The sequence below is a fragment of the Sus scrofa genome, chromosome 1 (genome assembly GCF_000003025.6).
Source record: "Sus scrofa isolate TJ Tabasco breed Duroc chromosome 1, Sscrofa11.1, whole genome shotgun sequence".
NCBI classification, from domain to species: Eukaryota; Metazoa; Chordata; class Mammalia; order Artiodactyla; family Suidae; genus Sus; species Sus scrofa.
This window is the reverse complement of record NC_010443.5, coordinates 83,070,863-83,091,802: the sequence shown is the minus strand read 5'-3', so window position 1 is coordinate 83,091,802 and position 20,940 is coordinate 83,070,863. Positions and strand designations below refer to the sequence as shown.

At 36.6% G+C, this 20,940-nt stretch overlaps 1 protein-coding gene across 11 annotated transcripts in view; it reads left to right on the top strand.

The window, feature by feature from the left end:
* DOPEY1 (dopey family member 1) overlaps nucleotides 1–20,940 on the top strand; it is a 107,625-nt gene that overhangs the window by 45,639 nt on the left and 41,046 nt on the right. For 5 of the 11 annotated variants that reach the window (XR_002343986.1, XM_021091824.1, XM_021091863.1 and 2 more), the window contains exons 7-16: nucleotides 4,656–4,755; nucleotides 5,503–5,612; nucleotides 6,540–6,648; nucleotides 8,022–8,142; nucleotides 9,768–9,887; nucleotides 12,028–12,142; nucleotides 12,512–12,541; nucleotides 12,850–13,083; nucleotides 19,543–20,164; nucleotides 20,577–20,851. Coding sequence is in view for 9 of the 11 variants with exons in the window: in XM_021091824.1 (XP_020947483.1) it covers nucleotides 4,656–4,755; nucleotides 5,503–5,612; nucleotides 6,540–6,648; nucleotides 8,022–8,142; nucleotides 9,768–9,887; nucleotides 12,028–12,142; nucleotides 12,512–12,541; nucleotides 12,850–13,083; nucleotides 19,543–20,164; nucleotides 20,577–20,851 (1,836 nt within the window). In the remaining 2 variants the exon portion in view is untranslated. The remainder of the gene's footprint in view (nucleotides 1–4,655; nucleotides 4,756–5,502; nucleotides 5,613–6,539; nucleotides 6,649–8,021; nucleotides 8,143–9,767; nucleotides 9,888–12,027; nucleotides 12,143–12,511; nucleotides 12,542–12,849; nucleotides 13,084–19,542; nucleotides 20,165–20,576; nucleotides 20,852–20,940) is intronic. The other 6 variants (XR_002343988.1, XM_021091876.1, XM_021091853.1 and 3 more) reach the window with 2 other exon arrangements.

Below are 20,940 nucleotides of genomic sequence, written 5' to 3'. Positions count from 1 at the left end.
TCTTCTTTCCATGCCTTGCAGATAATAAACTGCTAAATGTTGATTGTAATTGTAATTTAAGAGAGCCTTCCTTATTTTATCCCAGATAGAGTGACTGTTCTTAGGAGCTTCAGCAGATGAGTTGTTAGACTCTTCAGTTATTTTATGGAGGCTTGACCTTAATCTCTAGAAGTTACCTTTAATTGAGATCACAATAGAATTTTTTTCCATAAATATGTGGTAATGGCAATAGTAATCCAGAAATTACTTCTTACTTTGGAAGAGTAGTTTTTCTCTCAAAATAATGGAAGATATTCATACTTTTCATGACCTTGTAACAATATCTATAATCCACATATCTGATGTTAAATAAATAGGTTAGCAATTCTTTGGTTTCAAACCCCCATTATACTAAAAATATCAAGGAACCTAAAAATTTTTTGGCTTATGTAGGTTTGCTTTGTCTATATTTATCATATTATAAATTAAAACTGAAAATTTTTTTAATATTAATTCATTTAAAAATAACAAAGTTATCACATTAGTATAAATAATATTTTATGAAATTAACTATTTTCCAAAACTAAAAGAATTAGCAAGTAGGTTAGCATTGTTTTATGTTTTTGCAAATCTCTTTAATGTCTAGTCTAAGAGTAGAAAGCAGAATACTCAAATCTACTTTTTCGTTCACTGTTGTGATTTTTTTCCTTCGATTACTGTATGAGTTAAATTTGATCTCATATAGATACTAGGTGGAAAAGGGAGGGGTATTTCAATAGTCTTTTTGTTAAATAAGTCTTTGATCCTACATCAAAACTCATCTAGCTGCAGTTTTTTGGGGTTTTTTTGTTTGTTTGTTTTGTTTTGTTTTTTGTTTTTTGTCTTTTGTTTTCTTAGGGCCACACACGCGGAATATGGAGGTTCCCAGGCTAGGGGTCTAGTCAGAGCTATAGCTGCGGGCCTACGCCAGAGCCACAGCAGATGCCAGATCATAATGCCAGATCTGAGCCTCATCTGCGACCTACACCACAGCTCACAGCAACACCAGATCCTCAACCCTCTGAGCAAGGCCAGGGATCGAACCTGCGACCTCAAGGTTCCTAGTCGGATTCATTTCCGCTGAGCCACGAAGGGAACTCCCTAGCTGGAGTTTTTAAAAAATTGGTTGTAATATGAAGTCTGAAACGCTGTCTGTGAACATTTATAATGTTTTATTAAAATCCACTGACCTGTCTTACATTTTGAATGGGCCTTTTATTCATACATGCTTTCATATCATCATGATTGGTTGTTTGGAAAGTGCTGTTTTACAGAATTACGCTCATCTCCCAAGTGTCAACACAGCAGTCACATTTACTACCATCAACACTGATCTCATCAGTAAAGTTTGTTAGGTATTGGGAAGCTATTGAGCCAATTCTATTGATTCAATTCAGCAAACTTCAAGTCAAATGCAAATTTTCCAGAATTCTAATTTTCCCTTGATAGCTCAAATTTTATTGTTTGTAACAATGAATAGTTATTATTTTCCTTGAAGTGACAGGCTTACTTTGTTTATTTTTGAGAAAATGTCTGCCAGGTGTCCAAGCCTTAGTAATCATAGATCATCTCAGTCATTCTTCCAGGTAAAAGTGGGCATTTTGGGACAAAAGCTGGTAGTTCAACCCACAATTCAAACACTCACCTGGGTGCTTTTCCTAAAGACCTCCATCATGCTTTAGTTTACAACAGAATGATTTGTGTAATTCTCCTTTCATTATAAAAAATATTAAAAGATATGTGCTCAAGAGTCAATATTTAATCAAACAAATGCTCTGTCATCAACAGCATTCTTAAGTGAAATTGGCTTTTTCTTTTTTGTTTTTGATTTTACTGCAAATACATGACAGTAAAAATTACAATGACTTCAGGTACAGTGGATGACACTGCTGGTGCTGCTTTTCATGCTAAGATGCCAGCAGTTTTACCCACTATTGCGTAATTAGAGCAAATGTTAGCATATCAAAAAAGACAAATAACATCTTGGTATTGTGTTAAGAATATAGTTTTTGGAATTCTTTTGTGGCACAGCAGGTTAAGCATCTGGTGTTGTTACTGCAGTGGTTTAGGTTGCTGCTGTGACATGGGTTCAGTCCCTGGCCCAGAAACTTCCATATGCTGTGGGTGAAAAAAAAAAAAAAAAAAATATATATATATATATAAAATATATAGATACATATATATAGATACTATATATATATATACAATATATAGATACATATATAGATACAATATATATAGATATAATATATAGATACAATATATACAATATATATACTATATATATAACATATATACAATATATAATATATATATTATATATACATATATATTTTTTTTTACACTCTGTGGATCTCTTGAAAGGGTCTTAGAGATCCCCAGGAGTCTGGAGAGCTTTGTTTGAGAATTGCTTAGATTAATAGAAGACATTGGTGTTTAGATGAGTGACTGTAATTGGCAGCTGTTGATGATCTGTAGTCTCTAACATCTCAGTTATTTCTCTAAGATTCCTTTAAAATAAGCAAACTGGGGGATTTCTAATGCTGTCAAGAAGCATGATGTAGTAAAAAGCTAACTAGCCTAAATAAGGAGAGACGCGTTCTCTCTTATCTGGGCACTAACCAGGCATTTGAGTATGTCAGTCCTGTGAGGCTCTGGTCCTTTATTCTAAAGCGGTTGTGAGACTAGTTGATTTCCTCCTTACCTTCTAATGCTCAGATTCCAAGGTTCTATTTTAAAGTGATTATCTAGTAATATTCTCAAAAGTTAACAGCGGTTTAATAAGCTGCCTTCTTTTTTCTTTTAACTTTAACCCTTAAGCCAGATCTCCTCTAGTATATCACACTTTAAACATCTAATTGAGGCTATTAGGAAAGAAACAAAAAATTGAATTGTTTCTCTTTAAAAAATCTGGAGTAAAATGAAAAAAATTGATTGGTTAAGCTGAGTGATAGATACAAAAAGCATTCATTATATTGTTTTCTGTATTTTTCTATATTTGAAATACTATAGGATATGAATTTTTTAAAGAACAAGAAATGAAAGACTTGAAATTGGTGAAAATAGTGAATTTTTTTTTCTTTTTATGGCCACACCCAAGGCATATGGAAGTTCCCAGGCTAGGGGTCAAATCAGAGCTGTAACTGCCAGCCTACACCACAGCAACACAGGATCCTTAACCCACTGAGCAAGGCCAGGGATCAAACCTGCATCGTTACGAATACCTGGCGGGTTCGTAACCCACTGAGCCACAATGGGAACACCCAAGATAGTGAACTTTTTAAAGAGTCTTTAGGGAGTTCCCATCGTGACTCAGTGGTTAACGAATCTGACTAGGAACCATGAGGTTGCAGGTTCGATCCCTGGCCTTGCTCAGTGGGTTAAGGATCTGGTGTTGCTGTGAGCTGTGGTGTAGGTCGCAGATGTGGTTCAGATCCTGCGTTGCTGTGGCTGTGACATAGGCCGGCAGCTATATAGCTTTGATTAGACCCCTATCCTGGGAACCTCCATATGCCACGAGTGCAGCCCTAGAAAAGACAAAAAATAAAAAAATAAAAAAATAAAGAGGTTTTTAGTCATTTGTCACCACTATGAGTGTGGTAACTATAAGACTAAAAGCTTATGGTTTTCTTCTCTCTGTCCCTTCTTGCACCATTTTCTTTGTTTTGTGTCAGATTTTGTTAATACTGGATAAGATAAAGAACTTTAAAATGGAGGTTGGGAGTTTCTGCTGAGCTGGAATGGGTTAATGATCCGACTTGTCTCTGTGGAGTCTCTAGTTCAACCCTAGGCCCAGCAAAGTGGGTTAGGGATCTGACCTTGCCACAGTTGTAACATAGGTAGCAGATGAGGCTCAGATTTGATCTCTGGAGTGGAAATTTACAAATGCCACAGATGCGCCCAAAAAAGAAAAATAAAATGGAGGTTAAAATCAAGTATATTGGAGTTCCTATTGTGCCTCAGCAGGTTAAGAACCCAACAGGGTGTCCATGAGGATGAGGGTTCTATCCCTGGCCTCTCAAAAGTTAAGGATCCAGCACTGCCACAAGCTGTAGCATTAGTTCTCAGATGTGGCTTGAATCCAGTATTGCTGTGGCTGTGATGTAGCTGTAGCTCCAGTTCAGCCCCTAAGCTGGGAACATCCATATCTTGTGCATATAGCCTTAAAAAGAAAAAGAAAAAAAATCACACAAATATTAAAAAAATATTCAAGTATAGTTTTAACTATAAATAGCTGTGTTACCTGGCTTTTCTTTTTTTCTTACTTATTTTTATTTTTATTGATTTTATTTTTTCCCATTATGGCTGGTTTACAGTGTTCTGTCAATTTTCTACTGTACAGCAAGGTTACCCAGTCACACATACATATATACATTCTTTTTTCTCACATTATCATGCTCCATCATATGTGACTAGATATAGTTCCCAGTGCCTGACTTTTCTTTATTTCCTAATCTGTAAAATAGAAGTAATAATTCCTGTGTTTGAAGGATCAAATGAGATAACACTGTATGAAATTCCCTCACAAGCCCTAAAGTTCTGAACATATTGTGAGGTATTATTTTTTGGGGGGGGGGGAGAAAAAAGTAATATTTTTTGTATATGATTAAGTACAATGGCGTTCCTAACTTTCGCAGGCCACTCGACCAGATATGATCAGGATCTTGTCAGCCGCCCTTCATGTAGTACTAAGAAGAGATATGTCCCTGAACCGAAGACTTTACGCGTGGCTTCTTGGTAGGTGTTTCGTATGTGTGGTCTTTGCTGGAAAAGGATGAAGGGAAATTTTCCATACATAAGTATTATCAAGTTTATCTATGTCCTACATGAAGAAACTAAAAGTTTACTTATATGGATAATAAAAATGAAAACTATTTGTGTATTTTATGAAGAAATCTCAAAAGCTTCTTAGTTGAAGAAGCTATTTTAATCTGTAGGTCATGTTCACTTTCACGATATTTTTTTCCCTCTGGTAAATTGAGGCTGTTCTAAGTGTGTCGACAAAGAAGGATAAATTCACAATCAAAATAATGACATAATTTCCAAAACTGGACAGGAATTGGATCTTGTACTACTGTCCCACACAGAGTACCTGTCTCCCACTCAGGCAGTAAAATATAGTATATCTTTGTTCTTCTACACTTTTATGAGTGTTCGGCCTGTTTTCACAAACTCTTTACTACCTGAAGTGAGAAGATGCAGTAAAACTTATTTTGGATTTTCTGAATCATCAGTTATTTCACTGCTTATAAGATTGGGGAAAAAAAAACAATAATTCTTGAAGTATACTATGATACTCACTTATGTATTGAATTGGTTTCCCTTTATTAAACTGTCTAAAATGATCTCTCTTGCTGACATTGATTGGGCTACTAATTGGTAAGTGTTGAGTGCTGTTTTTGAGATATTTGCTGTTTTGGTATTTAGTGAACAGCAGTTTCAAGAATTCTATTTTAATTTATTTTACAATTTGTTTCCATGGAGGTTTTGATAACAACGGTGCTGTCATAGGACCCAGAAGCACAAGACACAGTAATCCTGAAGAGCACGCCACTTACTATTTCACTACCTTTTCAAAAGAATTGTTGGTTCAGGTAATGGATGCTTTCATTTTATTTTTTGATTACTCCATGATTGCTATAGTTACTCACCAAGTAACAAGACAAAGTCCTTGTTAAATGAATTAAGTCACAGTTGAAGGGGTGGAGATAGGGCTCACAAACTTCCTAAGAATGATAATAGCAAGCAAATCACCACAATAAAATGAGTAATTGATGGTAAGATAGACTCTCTTCTCTGTGAGCCCAGAGATCTTTTTTTTTTTTTTCCCATGTACTTTGTTTTCATGACTTCGTTGCAACACAGTTGCAGCTTCTCACCTGTCTGCCCTATGAATGTTGGAGCTCCAGGACCTGTGTTATTTACTCTGAAATTCCAGGGAAATTTGGGTAGCAACAAGAATTTAAATGTGGTAAAACTTCTCTTGAGGTAGAAATGTTAAAATGATCCGTAGGTTTATTTCATATTATTTTTACTTCAATTATGTGTTATTCAAGATACCTCAGAATAAGTTGGAGAAGTACATGGTATCTGAAATAATTTGAAAGGAGTGAGGTTATAAAAACAGTTTTGAGTTACTAACGGGAAAATAATTGCATAATAGCAGCTACTACCGTGATAATGTGTCATAGTTGGGGCATGTCGATTGTCAAGAGGAAGATTTTACTCTTTGGGTTATCAATCACATTGTTCATGAATTTGTTTTTCCAGATTGTCCTTAACCTTTACACTTTTTTTCTAGAGAAAACATAAGCACTTTTTCTTCTGTGAAGACAAAGCTATGACTCGCTTTTTCCCCTAGCAGAGGAAAAAAGCCAACTTCAGCAAAAGAGCTTCTGAAAAGCAATAGCAGATGTAGATCTCTGTTTACATGTGGTTGTATATAAAAGTATTTTTCTGAAGAAAAAAAAAATCTCTGAATCTGTTTGCTTAAATAACTGATAAACTATCTCTTTTTCAAGGCAATGGTGGGCATCTTACAAGTAAATGGATTTGGAGAAGAAAGCACTTTAACACAGGATCTGAAACCTTTTCGTATTTTAATCAGTTTACTGGACAAACCTGAGCTAGGTAATACATCTGACCAAGGGCATGAGATCACATGTGGTTGTTTTATATTGTTTAATGATAAAAATAATGCAGAGTTATTACTTAGAAAAATCGCTGTGTTTTGAGGTAGCCTCAGCAATTCCTTACCTAAAATTCTCTCTAGTCCATTAAGAAGATACAAATGTACATCCAACTGGCATGTTATCATTTATCTACCCTCTACTGCACTCTACTGCATATGTCACTTTAAAGATGCTATCTAAGCTCTTCTTAATCCTGATTAAGCTACTGAAATTGAAACATTGATGATCTGTCATCTTATAGTTCACAGAATATAAAATGCACTTTCTTCCCCATATCCCCTTTGTGTGTTTTCCTTTTCTTCATTGTGTACTTCTTATATGTTAGATCTATTGGGAAGTTAGTTATGATACCTGGGATGGAAATTAAAAAAAAAAAAAAAACAAAAACAGAAATACTAGCAATAATAAAGTGAAATGATAATGTAATTTTATTAAATTATATGCAGATGTTTTAGAATATATGTGTAAGTTCTCTCACCAATTCTTAAAAATGAAAATTTTTAAATATAAAAATAACTTTAGGAGTTCCCATTGTGGCTTAGTGCATTATGAACCTGACTAGTATCCATGAGGATATGGCTTCTATCCCTGGCCTCACCTAGTGGGTTAAGGATCCAGCACTGCTACAAGCTTGGATCCTGCCTTGCTATGGCTGTGGTGTAGGCCAGCAGCTACAGCCTCGATTCAACCCCTACGCCAGAACTTCCATATGAGACAGGTGCAGCCTTAAAAAGAAAAAAAAAAAAAAGTTATAACTTTGGTTGTACCAATAGCTTTGAGAGTTTATTTTAGCTATCATGGTAATAGAGGAAGCTCAGAAAGTATCTTAAGGCATCTTTTATAGTAATAACACTTAGCCTTGAGCACTTTTATATTTAATAATAGTAATATAAGCATCACTTATTGAATACTCATTGTATTCTGGGAACTATGGTACTCAACAAATTTTTTCCTAACCCTTACACTTGACAGTCCTATGGTTGCTATTATTTTCTTCATTCTACATGAGGACATGAAATCTCAAAGAAGTTAAATAAGTTGTCCAAGCTAACAGAGGTGTTAAGTGGGAAAACCAATTTCCCTGATTTCGTGATTTCCATTAAGTCAATCTATGGTTAAGTATATGTTTAGTTATTTACTGTTTTACTGATAGCCTCTCAGAATGTTAGGTTTAGTTTAGCTTCTGGGAAAAAAAAAAATTATGTTTTCAAAATACTTGTTTTAAAGTGTACTGTAATTAGGCCAATTTGTAGATAATCATGGTTTGTCAGTGTTGATTAATTATTGTCTTTAATATGTATATTAATTTAGGACCTGTCATTCTAGAAGATGTCCTAATTGAAGTGTTTAGAACATTATATTCTCAATGCAAAGCAGAATTGGATCTTCAGATGGAACCACCCTTCAGCAAGGATCATGCTCAGTTAAGCAGGTGGATTACCAAAAAATCCAGCATGACACAAGATCTTTATTTATTAATATTCATAAAGTAGACATTGCTGTATGAAGCTTGTGTTCTGACTGAGTGAATTTGATTTAAAATACTGCTGTATGTTGGTGATAAGAACTCTTAGAATTAACTGCACCAACCTTGCAAACAGGCGTTTGTAGTGTGACTGCTCTGTGGTAGAACCACCACCTTCCATGATTGGTGCTCAGTGTCACCATTTGAAAAAACTAAATTTTAGCAGTTAATGTGAAGATAGAGCTTCACTTACCAAACTCACAGGAGATTAGCTGCTGCATGTCAGTTAGTGATGAAAGTTAGGCCTTGGTGACCAGCCCTGGTTGTTGGTATGGGGTAGGGCTTCTTGATGCCTTGACATGCTCAGGAGAACAGATCACAGATCAGAAGGTGGCTTGAACACAGTTAAGTGAATCACAGGGCACTAGGTGTTCTTTAAAGAATTTTTTTTCCAGTGGTGGTGATTTCTTGTTTCAAATGTATACATATATATACACATACCCTGGACAAGTCTTATAACATTACCATATCCTGTTCTCTGAGTCAGTGGTAGATGAAAAAAGTCTTTTTCATCTCTTTCCTGCTTTAAGAAGCCTACCTGTTTGCCAGTCTCTTACATCATTTTAATATGACAAAGGATCCAAGATAGTTCCTTTTACATAATTTACATTTTATTAATGTCACCTTAGTGAGACTTTAGAGATAACCTGGGCTTCCTAAACCATACTTTTATATAGTAAAACTTTTTAAGATAATTTTTTACTTCTGATAAATGTAATCCCCTATAATTTTTGTTTGAAAAGTTGATATTGGCTAACTTTGTGCTCTTTCATTCCTTACACTGCCTGATAATTTATTTTCCCCATAGGGTATTTAAGTAGCATTTTATTCTATAACATGCTAGTTATATTGACAGCGCCTCACTATATATAAAAATGATTGTTTTAATTGTTAGGAAGCGTGACAGGATATGGTATGTAGGTGGGTATTTAACAGGCTAGAGCGTTCACTTTTGAAATAGCAATGTTATTTTTCTCTGATGGAATTTGGAACTTCAGTAATAATAGCTATTCCCAGTATTAGTTCTTTTTGTTACTGTTTTTCAAGCTAAAAATAATAATTTGAATGAAATTCTCTAAAATAAACTTAACTTTTCTCTAGTAAATCTTGAATAGTACAGGAAAGCAGACAAAATTCTTTCAGAATAAATGCTGTCAGAATCAAATCAGTAATCAGTCTGTATGTGCCAGAGAAACAAAGCAATTTAATGCTGTATTCACAGTCAGACACTCAAAATAGTTTAAAAGGAACTTCCTGTCATTTTGCTGGAAGCACAGCTTTTTTTCTTACACAAGGTTAACTTCTGATCTTGATCATACATTTGAGTTTATGAAAACTCGAATTTTGGAGAATAACTACACATAAAGGGAAGAATGACAGTAGATAAAAATTATTTGTTGCTATATTCTCACTAGCAAGTTTTCTAGCATATACTTTAGGATTATGTACACCCTGAACAACATTGTACTCAAATTTAAATTTGAAAATGTAGATGCTGATATTTATTAGTTTTTGTTTGTTTGTTTTTTTAGTAAATTAAGGGAAAATAAGAAAACAGCAGAGCTGATTAAAACTGCCAACCTTCTCTTTAATTCCTTTGAGCCTTATTATATGTGGGATTACGTTGCACGTTGGTTTGAAGAATGTTGTAGGTATGTTCCAACTGTTTCATTCATTTTAATTTAATAGCATCCAGAGCTAATCTTTGAGTTTTTCTTTTAATTTCTTTGAGTTTAATGAAAACATTAAACATTCTCTTATACTCTCATACCATTACTGCTGACAATTATTATTTAATAGCCATAATCTCTACCATGTCAGTTTAGAATGTAGAATCATTGATCATATAATCTTAGATTTGAAAAGGAGTTTAGGAGCTCCCATTGTGGCTCAGCAGGTTAAGAATCAGACTCGTATCCATGAAGATGTGGGTTCCATCCCTGGCCTCAATTAATGATTTAAGGGTTGGACATTGCTGCAAGCTGCCAGGTAGGTCACAGACGTCGCTCAGATCTGGCATTGCTGTAGGCCAGCAGCTGCAGGTCCAATTCAACCCCTAGCCTGGGAACTTCCATATGCTGCAGGTCCAGCCCTAAAAAAAAAAAAAAAAAAAAAAAAAGAATGAATGAAAGGAAGAAAAGGAGTTTGGAGAGGAGATACTCGGTCACCAGCATGGATGAAAGATTTTTCCTTCTCCAATCCATAGTAATCCTGTTCTTCTTTGTTGGTAGAGAAAATAACAAATTTGTGCCTGGTGCCTTAGCACACTTTCCCAAAATGATTCTCACTTTGAATAATAAAAAATTCCTAGGTCACTTTGTGTTTTTAAAAACATAGAACCAGCCCATACTGTCAGGACATAAAGCCTAAAAAATGTTCTAAAAACCCAATAGTACTCATGAACGTGGGTAGAATTGGTCTGGATTCTAGACCAAAATCCTCTCAGAACCAGATTGACCTCTCCAGCCCCTGGAGCATTAGCCAATAAGTAAGCATTTATGAGCTCAGGATTAGAAGGCTCTTAAAACTGAAAACATTAATCCCTTTAATGATTTAGAAAGTTGACTGCTTGCTCATTGAAGGGCTGCTGAGCACCCAGTGGAAAGGCACTCTGCTAAGCAGACAGAGACACTTGCCATCTTCAAAGACCTAATAGCAAGAACAAGTAAGACCTGCACATGCTATGTCTAGTTATAAATGCCTTGAGAGGTTAAATTGTGGTAGCATTGTAGAGGAATTGTGTCTTTTTACCGCCTGACCCTGGATCAACTTTCCACATTCACAGACACACACATGTACCCTTCTTTAGCTAACCCTGCTCTATTTCCTGATCAAAATTAACTGGGCCCTTAGCTAACCTGAACTGTTGCCTTGCCAGCATTAACCCTGAGCCTTCATGATGTGGCTGATTCTTCGCTTGTGCTATTTTTTCCTAAAATAGTCTTCCCCTAGCCCATTTAGTCAGGTACTATGAGAGGCCACCCTCTTTTAGAAGTCCTCTGTGAATCCCTTAAATTTCCTATCAGAATCAGCTTCTACACTAGCTCATTGTCACATTATTTGTCTGTATGCCAGCTAGGGGCTGTATCATATGCTTACTTTGTGTCTTCAGAGCAGGGGGTCATAGAGGATTAATGGGATTTGGTTTGAGTGTTTGTCGAAGGAATGATCTCTATTACTTGGATCTGAGGAGACTTCCTGGAGGACGTAACCTTGAAGGATGGTTGCATTCTGGATATAGAGAATGAGATTGGGGAAGGATGATGAGGGACAGATTGGTACGAACATAGGACCTGAGGTTAGAAATCAGCAAATAATCCATTTTAACAAGGAAATGATATCTGTAGTGGGAGCACTGAGAAATATGTCCCCAAAAGGAAAAAACATCCAGAATACTTGGAAGTTGAGGATGGAGTTAAAGGGAGAGGTTAAGCCTAAGAATCTTGCTGAGGGGAAAGAAAGATGCTTCTCACAAGAACACAACAGTGTGTGTCCCAGTGTAGACATGACTCAAAAAGATAAAATGTAAAGGAGTTCCCATCCTGACTAGTACCCATGAGGATGTGGGTTCCATCCCTGGCCTCCCTCGGTGGGCTAAGGATCCGGCATTGCTCTGAGCTGTGGTGTGGGCTTGGAAACCAAGTGGCTGTGGCAAGTACCTAAAGCTCTAATTCGACCTCTAGCCTGGGAGCTTCCACATGTTGCGGATGCGGCCCTTAAAAAAAATGATGATCGCACTTGTATTCACATTACTTGATAATATCCTTGATGAAGTACGTTTTGTCCTTTTAGGAGGACACTGCATGCCAGACTTCACATTGGGCCTGGAGATAGTAGTGAGTCGTCTGAATTACAGCTGACCAATTTCTGCTTACTGGTTGATTTTTTGTTGGATATTGTTTCTTTGGTAAGACCATCTTGGTAAAAACATTTTGGGGAAATGTAATAACATAGTTCATATATTTCATTTGAAGATAAACCTCATCTTCAAGTAAATTTCATTTTTAAAATTAAATTGATTTTTCCCCTTTTGGCATAGCTTTTTAAGTAAAATTTTGAAAGTGTTTTGTTCTCTGACACATATATATATAATACATACACAGTTCTTATTTAATATGTGGAATATACTTCATAATTGCATGTTATAGAAATCTTACATGTTTAATGTATAGTGGTTTAATGCTGCATTTATATTCATTAATGATTCTATTAAATGAAGACTGTTGGAATCTTTTCCCCTTTTCTCTCCTCAATTCTTTGCTTTCTCATTTTGAAGCCTACTAGAAGTATGAGGGTGCTGTGTCAGGTATGACGTTCAGCCTGTTTTGTTTATAACTGATTGCATTCACTTATGTTATAATTTCAGTAATGTAACAGATAAAACTGGGACTCTTTTATAATATATGCTTCGAAATACTTAAATTGAGAATTTGGGCATAGAAATTTTGTATCTGTAATACTAAATGATCATTCAGTCAGTGTTAATTAAGAGCATGATACACATAAAATGAGTACAATTATTTTCTTTTTTAATGTAGATTAAACATAAGTTAAGTGACATGACCTTGGAGTTACACACCATATATACTTTGGTCCTTTCACCCTTCTTTTCAGGAGACTTACATTGAAATCCAGACAGAACACTTGCCGCAACTGCTGCTCAGGATGATATCTGCCCTGACAAGCCACCTGCAGACCCTGCGTTTATCTGAACTCACAGATTCACTCAGGCTCTGCTCCAAGATCCTTAGCAAGGTTCAGCCTCCTTTGTTATCTGCCAGCACTGGAGGCGTGTTGCAGTTTCCAAGTGGGCAGAACAACTCTGTCAAGGAGTGGGAAGACAAAAAGGTAAATGTTTTCTTTTATTTTTGGTATTTGACCAATTATATTTCTTCCAGGCAGAACAGTTTCTTAAGTAAAATCACTTACATGTTATCATTTATGTGTATTAATAACTCTTTCCTATATCCAACTGTTGTGGCAGTCTTGTAGGCTGATGGCTCTATACAGTTTAACTGTCCATATCAACACTTTGCAAGAGAAATAAAATGCAAAGCAACATTTATAACTTAAAATTTTCGGGTAGCTTCATTAAAAAGTAGAAAAAGCTGAAAATAATTTTAATGATATTTTATTTAGCCCGTTTGAGCTAATATATTTCAAGATGTAATTAATATAAAATTGATGTAATGTAAAAAGATTTTTTTTCTTTTTTTAATTTAATTTTATTTTTTATTACTCAAAGGAATTTATCACATCTGTAGTTGTATAATGATCGTAACAATCCAATTTCACAGGATGTTCATCCCACAACCCAAGCACATCCCCCCACCCCCAAACTCTCTCCTCCAGAGACCATAAGTTTTTCAGTGTCTGTGAGTCAGCATCTGTTCTGCAAAGAAGTTCCGTCTGTCCTTTTTTCAGATTCCACATGTCAGTGAAAGCATTTGATGTTGGTGTCTCATTGTATGGCTGACTTCACTTAGCATGATAGTTTCTAGGTCCATCCATGTTGCTAAGAATGCTGGTATTTCATTCATTTTAATGGCTGAGTAATATTCCATTGTGTATATGTATCACATCTTCTTGATCCACTCCTCTGTTGATGCACATTTAGGTTGTTTCCATGTTTTGGCTATTGTATATAGTGCTGCAGTGAACATTGGAGTACATGTGTCTTTGCGAGTCGTCGTTTCCTCTGGATAGATGCCCAAGAGTGTGATTGCTGGATCAAATGATAGTTCTATGTTTAGTTTTCTGAGGCATCTCCATACTGTTTTCCACAGTGGTTGCACCAATTTACAGTCCCACCAACAGTGTACTAGGGTTCCTTTTTCTCCACACCCTCTCCAGCACTTATTGTTTGTATACTTTTGGATGATGGCCGTTCTGGCTGGTGTAAGGTGGTACCTCATTGTGCATTTCTCTAATGAGGAGTGATGTTGAACATCCTTTCATGTGTTTTTTGGCCATGTGTATGTCTTCTTTGGAGAACTGTCTGTTTAGATCTTCTGCCCATTCATTTTTTGATGGGATTGTTTGTTTTTTTGGTATGGAGCTGCAGAAGGTGTTTATAAATTTTGGAGATGAATCCCTTGTCCGTCGATTCACTTGCAAAGATTTTGTCCCATTCTGTGGTTGTCTTTTCGTTTTGTTTAGGGTTTCCTTTGCTGTGTAGAAACTTTTCAATTTGATTAGGTCCCATTTGTTTATTTTTATTTTTCTTGTCAATACTCTAAGAGGTGGATCTGAGAAGATGTTGCTGTCATTTATGTCAGAGAGTGTTTGGTCTTTGTTTTCCTCTAAGAGTTTTATAGTGTCTGGTCTTCTATCTAGGTCTTTAATCCATGTTGAGTTTATTTTTGTGTATGGTGTTAGGAAACTAAGTATCACTTTAAATTTTTTAATTAAAATTAAGTGCAGTAAAAAATTTAGCTTCTCGTCAGATCAGCCACATTTCAAGAGCTCAGTGGTCACATGTGGCTAGTAGCTATCGTATTAAACAGGACGTTTATAATCCTAACTTTATTGGTCTTTTTCATATATACAGTACTTTTTTTTTTTGCCTTTCAAGGCCAAATTTGCGGCACATGGAAGTTTCCAGGCTAGGGGTCAAATTGGAGCTACAGCTGCTGGCCTACACCATAGCCACAGCAACACCAAATCAGAGCCATATCTGCAAGCTACTGTATACCACAGTTCACGGCAATGCCGGATCCTTGACCCACTGAGCGAGGCCAGGGATTGAACCTGAGTCCTCCTGGATCCTAGTCGGGTTTGTTACCACTGAGTCAGGACAGGAAGTCTCTATACAGTAAATTTTTGACATGTTCTTCATGAAATCCAGAGTCTTTTTGCCCTCCCTAGTCTTCCAGATTCTTAATGGTTACTTTGTGGTGTTGAATAGAATTGTAATACAGTTGACCCTTGAACAAAACAGGTTTGAACTGAATGAGTTGACTTATTTACAGATTTTTTTTTTCAAGAAATATATTGGAAATTTTTTCAGAGAATTATGACAATTTGAAAAAACTCTCAGATAACTCACATGGCCTAGAAATATCAAAAAAATTAAAAATTTGTGTTTGTCATGAATGCATAAATTATATGTAGATATGCATATAACATACAACTGTGTTTTAATTGACTGTTTATGTTTCATTAAAGCTTACAGTCAACAGTTAGCTTTTAGTAGGTTTGAGGCATTCAAAATTTTTATGTGGATTTTTGACTGTATAGGGGCTCGACATCTCTAACCCCTACATTGCTCAGGGTCAACTGTAATTTTAATGTCTGACCATGGTAACATATTTAAGCATGTATGAAACAGGTATGGAAAAAGCAATTTAAAAGCCTTCAGGTTTATAATACTACAGTACTTTGTAGTAAACATTAATGAAAACATTCATGGAATTATGTAATTCTGTTGAATTTCGGCACAGAGCACTGTGTTAAAACAAAAGATTTAAATATTTCTAGCATATAAGGTTCATTACCTAAATATTGTGTTAGCCTAGTTGCCGTTACTTTATTTCTTGCTTTTGAATTTCTTCAGCCAGGCAAGATATATTATTAGGAAGATCTCATTACAGCCTTTTCCATCAAGTCTTAATCCTAAAACGTTTTTCTTGGACCTCCTAAATGTATTGCTTTCTTTATATGAAGTGAACATTACTGACCCTTGAACAATTTAAATATATCCCAGGATTATCCTACATAAACTAAAACTAGTAACTAGTCTGTCTTATTTTTCTTCCTACCTACTTATTGATAATATTATATGGACTCTACTCTTGGTCAATTCATTTTGTTGTGCTATTTTTCCTTAATTTATGCCTCTAGTATCAACTTAGAAATAAAGCTAAAATGGACATTAAATGTTTTTGCATTGGTTTTTATTTGAATGAAGTTAGTAAGAGTAGAGGAGGGACCTTAGCATTCCCTTGATATCATATTCAAATATGAGAATATTTAGTATGTAGAAAAAACATCACTTTATTGATGGTTACAGATAAGGTAAATGGGAACGCCCATTCCTATTAAATGAAAGACAATTAAATAATACTTTTTAAATATAATGGTTTGTTAACTTCAGATGTGTTTTTGCCCTTCTCTCTTTCTTTAGTTTTCATGCCTATTCCCAGGCCATCTGTTCTTTTCTGTTTTTCACTGAAGCACAATGGTCTTCTCATCTTCACTGAGATGTCTAAAATTGATCAAATTTGAAAGCTGAAAGTATTTTCTATATTCCTTTTTTTGAAATTGAAGGAATGATTCTTTTAAAAATGGTAAATCTAATTTTGCCTCCATGCACTTAGTTCATTTTTATAAAATCAGTGTATTGGATCTCTATACCCAGGTGTCTGAAACGTGTAATTCCTTTTCAGAAAGAAATGTTGTTATAAGATGATCTGAAGCATGATTATGAAATAGAGACCATTTAACTAAGTATTATATGTTACAATGTGACATGTATGCAAGTGTAACTGAATTTATAGCATGAATTCTTTTAGTGTAATATCATTGTTTTACAGTCCTTATATTAAAAAAAGATTAATACAGAAATGATAATAAACTAATTTTATTTTACTATTTAAATAAGATTTCTTTTTAAAAGTGCACTGATAAAAGATTTTTCAAAGTAGAAAAATAAGTTCAGTTCTGATGGCTACCTCTAAACTTTGACATTTTAATATGTAAAGTTCTCTTGGTGATCTGTGATAAAAGGAGCATGAAGTTTAGAATCACTTCAGCTGAGCTCTTCTAACTACTAAGCTTATTTGCTTAGTAGTTGGGCAAGTTTTGTTTTTAATTTCCGTAAGCCTCAGTTTTCTTACCTTTGAAATAGAGGTAAGAGCCCCTCCTCTCAGCACCCTCTCTGTGTATCCAGCAATGGGTTAGGCATACCTGGGTGACTCTGCCCTTCCCCACCCCTTCCTTTCTAGTTGGGACGCCGCATGTTAAACAAATAATTGCACATTTAATCACAGTTTTGATCAATGTATGAAGGAAAGTAAGGAGTGGTAGGAATGTGGAAAATGGTGTGATCAGACCTAGGCTGGGGCCAAGGAAGGCTGGCTTGAGGAAGGATTGTTCGGTGAAGCTTAGAGGAAATGGGCTGCATGAGATACGAGAGCACAGGGCACGGGCAGAGGAAGGTGCTTGGGGCAGGCAGGCGGAGGCCGAGTCTTACAGAGTCTTTTCACTATACCTATACCAAGGCTTTTATTCTTTGTCTTAGAATCAGTGGGAAGACTCCAAAGGGGAAAAGGCAAGTGGCATAAATCACATTTGTGTATTAGAAAAATTACTGTGGCCACAGTATGGAGTATGGATCTGAGAAACAGAAATGGATGTAGGGAGACCTACAGTAGCGCAGGTGAGAGGTGGTGGAAATGTGTCCTGACATGATGGGGGAGTGAAGACAGAAGTGAATGGATTAGCCATTCACTGAGGAAGATAAATCACTAAGGTGTAGAAATGGATTGGTAGGGTAATGAGTGATCACTCACACTTACTGAATGGTTACTGAGTGATGACTTCTATGCCAGGTGCTTTATATACAGTGTTACTTAATTTGCATAGCAACTATAAAATTTAAGAATTACTGTCACTGAACTACATAGACCAAGAAACCAAGGTTTGGAGACAGAAAATCATTTGCCAAGCAGACAGGCGAGCACCCTCAGCCACAGTACTGAAATTGATGTAGGGAAAGTGTTGGTGGAGGAGAGGTGAAGGTACAAGAATCACCCATAGGTTTCTGCCTTCCTGGTTTGAGGACTGGATGGTGGTACAGTTCACTGAGGCAAGGAACATTGGGTGAGGCCCAGGTTTTTTTGTTTTTGTGGGGTTTTTTTTTTAATGATTTTTATTTTTTCCATTGTAGTTGGTTTACAGTGTTCTGTTGAGGCCCAGTTTTGTGGCCGCAGAGCTTTTAGTGTATGTCTTGAGTGACCTTAGTCAAATGCACATTATGCTCTGGCACACTTACCCAAGGAGTTCATGGGATGTACAACTTTTGTTTACCTAACCTAAGCCAGAAAATATGCTTGATGGTTGTATTTATCCTATCCTTATAGAGAGGCAACAGCCAATCCTTTCCTGCTCTGTTCTACTTCAGGGGCTGGTTCATTTTGTTTACATTGTAATTAATTGTCTCTTCCCTTCTAGGTTGTAAACAGTTGCTTTTATTCCTAGTACTTAAATGGCACGTAATGTGGGCTCAGTAGCTGATCGTTGGAAGAATGAAAGATTAATAGCCAACATATAAACAGTACTTGACATTTCAGACAGAAATTTCACAGTCATATGGTCTCAAATAGAAGATCTATTAGATTTTTTTTTTTTTTTTTTTTTAAGGGCTGCACTCGCAGTGTATGGAGATTCCCAGGCTAGGGGTCAAATTGGAGCTGTTGCTGTCGGCCTATGCCACAGCCACAGCAACTTGGGATCTGAGCCACATCTGTGACCTACACCACAGCTCATGGCAATGCCAGATCCTTAACCCACTGAGCAAGGCCAGGGATTGAACCTGCAACCTCATGGTTCCTAGTCAGATTCGTTTCTGCTGCGCCATGACAGGAACTCCTATTAGATTTTATTTCTAGTTTATAAAATGTTATTTTTTTTAACTTTACATGTCTCATTCTGTGCATTATTTAGACATTAGGAAGGTGATTTCATGAAGTAGGTTGAATATATTATTAGCAGTTTGAAAACAAGGTCATAAATCCAAAGTTCTACATATACATACTTTGACCTCAAGAACCTTAGCTTAAGCTCTGCATATGACAAATAATATTTATTGAATGACTGTATTAATATACTAATCAGGCCGTATCAGTAATTCCTATTATCATAGTTATGTGAATCACTTGTAGAAAACAGTTTCACAATTCAACCAAGTATGTGGATGAAGTTGCGAAATGTGAATTAAGTTGTGAGTGGAGTTCCCGCTGTGGCACAATGGGATAGGTGGTGTCTCTGAAGCACCAGAACATAGGCTCGATTCCCAGCCCAGCACAGCGGGTAACAGGATCCGGCACTGCTCCAGCTGCAGCATAGGTCGTAACTGTGGCTTGGATCTGGTCCCTGGCCTGGGAACTCCATATGCTGTGGGGCAGCCAAAAAAGAGGGGGAAAAAATTAAAAAACAAAACAAAACATATGTATATATGTGAATTAAGTTGTGAATAAGACCAATCTAAAACTGACTTCTCTCATAACATGACCATTTAAAGTTTTTACTTCTTATAAATATATACATTTAACTACTCAGCCTTTTTCTCTTTTTAATCTCTACCAGATATCATCAGTTTCTCTTGAAAATCCTACTGAAGTGTTTGAAGATGGAGAAAATCCACCAAGCAGTCGATCATCAGAGAGCGGATTCACTGAGTTTATACAGTATCAAGCAGACCGGCCTGATGACATTGACAGAGAACTGAGTGAGGGGCAGGGGGCAGCTGCCATCCCGATGGGTAGCACATCCTCCGAAACAGAAACAGCCTCCACTGTGGGATCTGAAGAAACCATCATCCAGCCCCCTTCCCTAGTCACTCAGGGGACAGCACCCCGGAGTGGGAAGACCGCCCAAAAAACTGCAATGCAGTGCTGTCTGGAGTACATCCAGGAGTTTCTCACCAGACTCATCAACCTCTACATCATTCAGAGTAACTCATTCTCTGAGGCTTTGGCCGCAGAGCATCAAGGGGATCTCAGTCGAGAGCAAGGGGAGACTTTGAAATGGGACAGGGATTCACATGGAGATGTGAAAGAGAGAAACATAAGTAAACACCAGACCTCGAAAGAGTACCTTGCTGCCTTCCTTGCAGCCTGCCAGGTCTTCCTGGAGTGCTCAAGTTTCCCAGTTTACATCGCTGACGGGAGCCATACCTCAGAATTACATTCTGAAAAATCAGAGACTGGTAAGCTTGTCTTAGTTTTATTTATTTTAGCATATTTTCTATGGCATGTTCCCCCCTCCTGCTTTTTTTTTCTTAAGGAACAGATGTTAAAACTGGGATTTTTTTAACCAGTTCATTTTTTAAAGCATTATTTTAATTTGTAGATATTTTTAAACAAGATACTCTCATTATGGGGAGTTGATATGTTGGAAAATTTTGTGATTTTGATGTCTTTCACAGTTTGAAAGTGAGCAGAAGCCAAGAAGGACATTAACTCCTTTCTCTGGAGAAAAGTAATATAACATTTAGATCCATTGATTTCCAGCAGGGAACTCCCAAAGGGCCCTGTTTTTGAAAGTGACTTAGAAGTTGGAGTGTGAGTGAAAGGTCTCATGTGATGAACTTCATTGGCTCCCATCTCTTCTCTTTTTAGACTGGGAGCACGTGCAGCCTCCACTGTGGCTCCAGACACTGATGAATGCTTGCAGCCACGCAGGTGATTTCAGTGTGCAGAGTGTTGCTATTTCTCTTGTCATGGACCTGGTAGGATTGACTCAGTCTGTGGCCATGGTCACTGGGGAAAACATCAACAGCGTGGAGCCTGCACAGCCCTTAAGTCCAAACCAGGGACGAGTGGCTGTGGTCATTAGACCTCCCCTCACTCCAGGCAATCTGAGATACATAGCTGAGAAGACTGAGTTTTTCAAGGTGAGTTCTAAGAAATGCGTACATGACTAAGGTAACACTTGACCTCATTTACTTAACACAAATTTTAAAGGTGGTAATTGCACACGTCC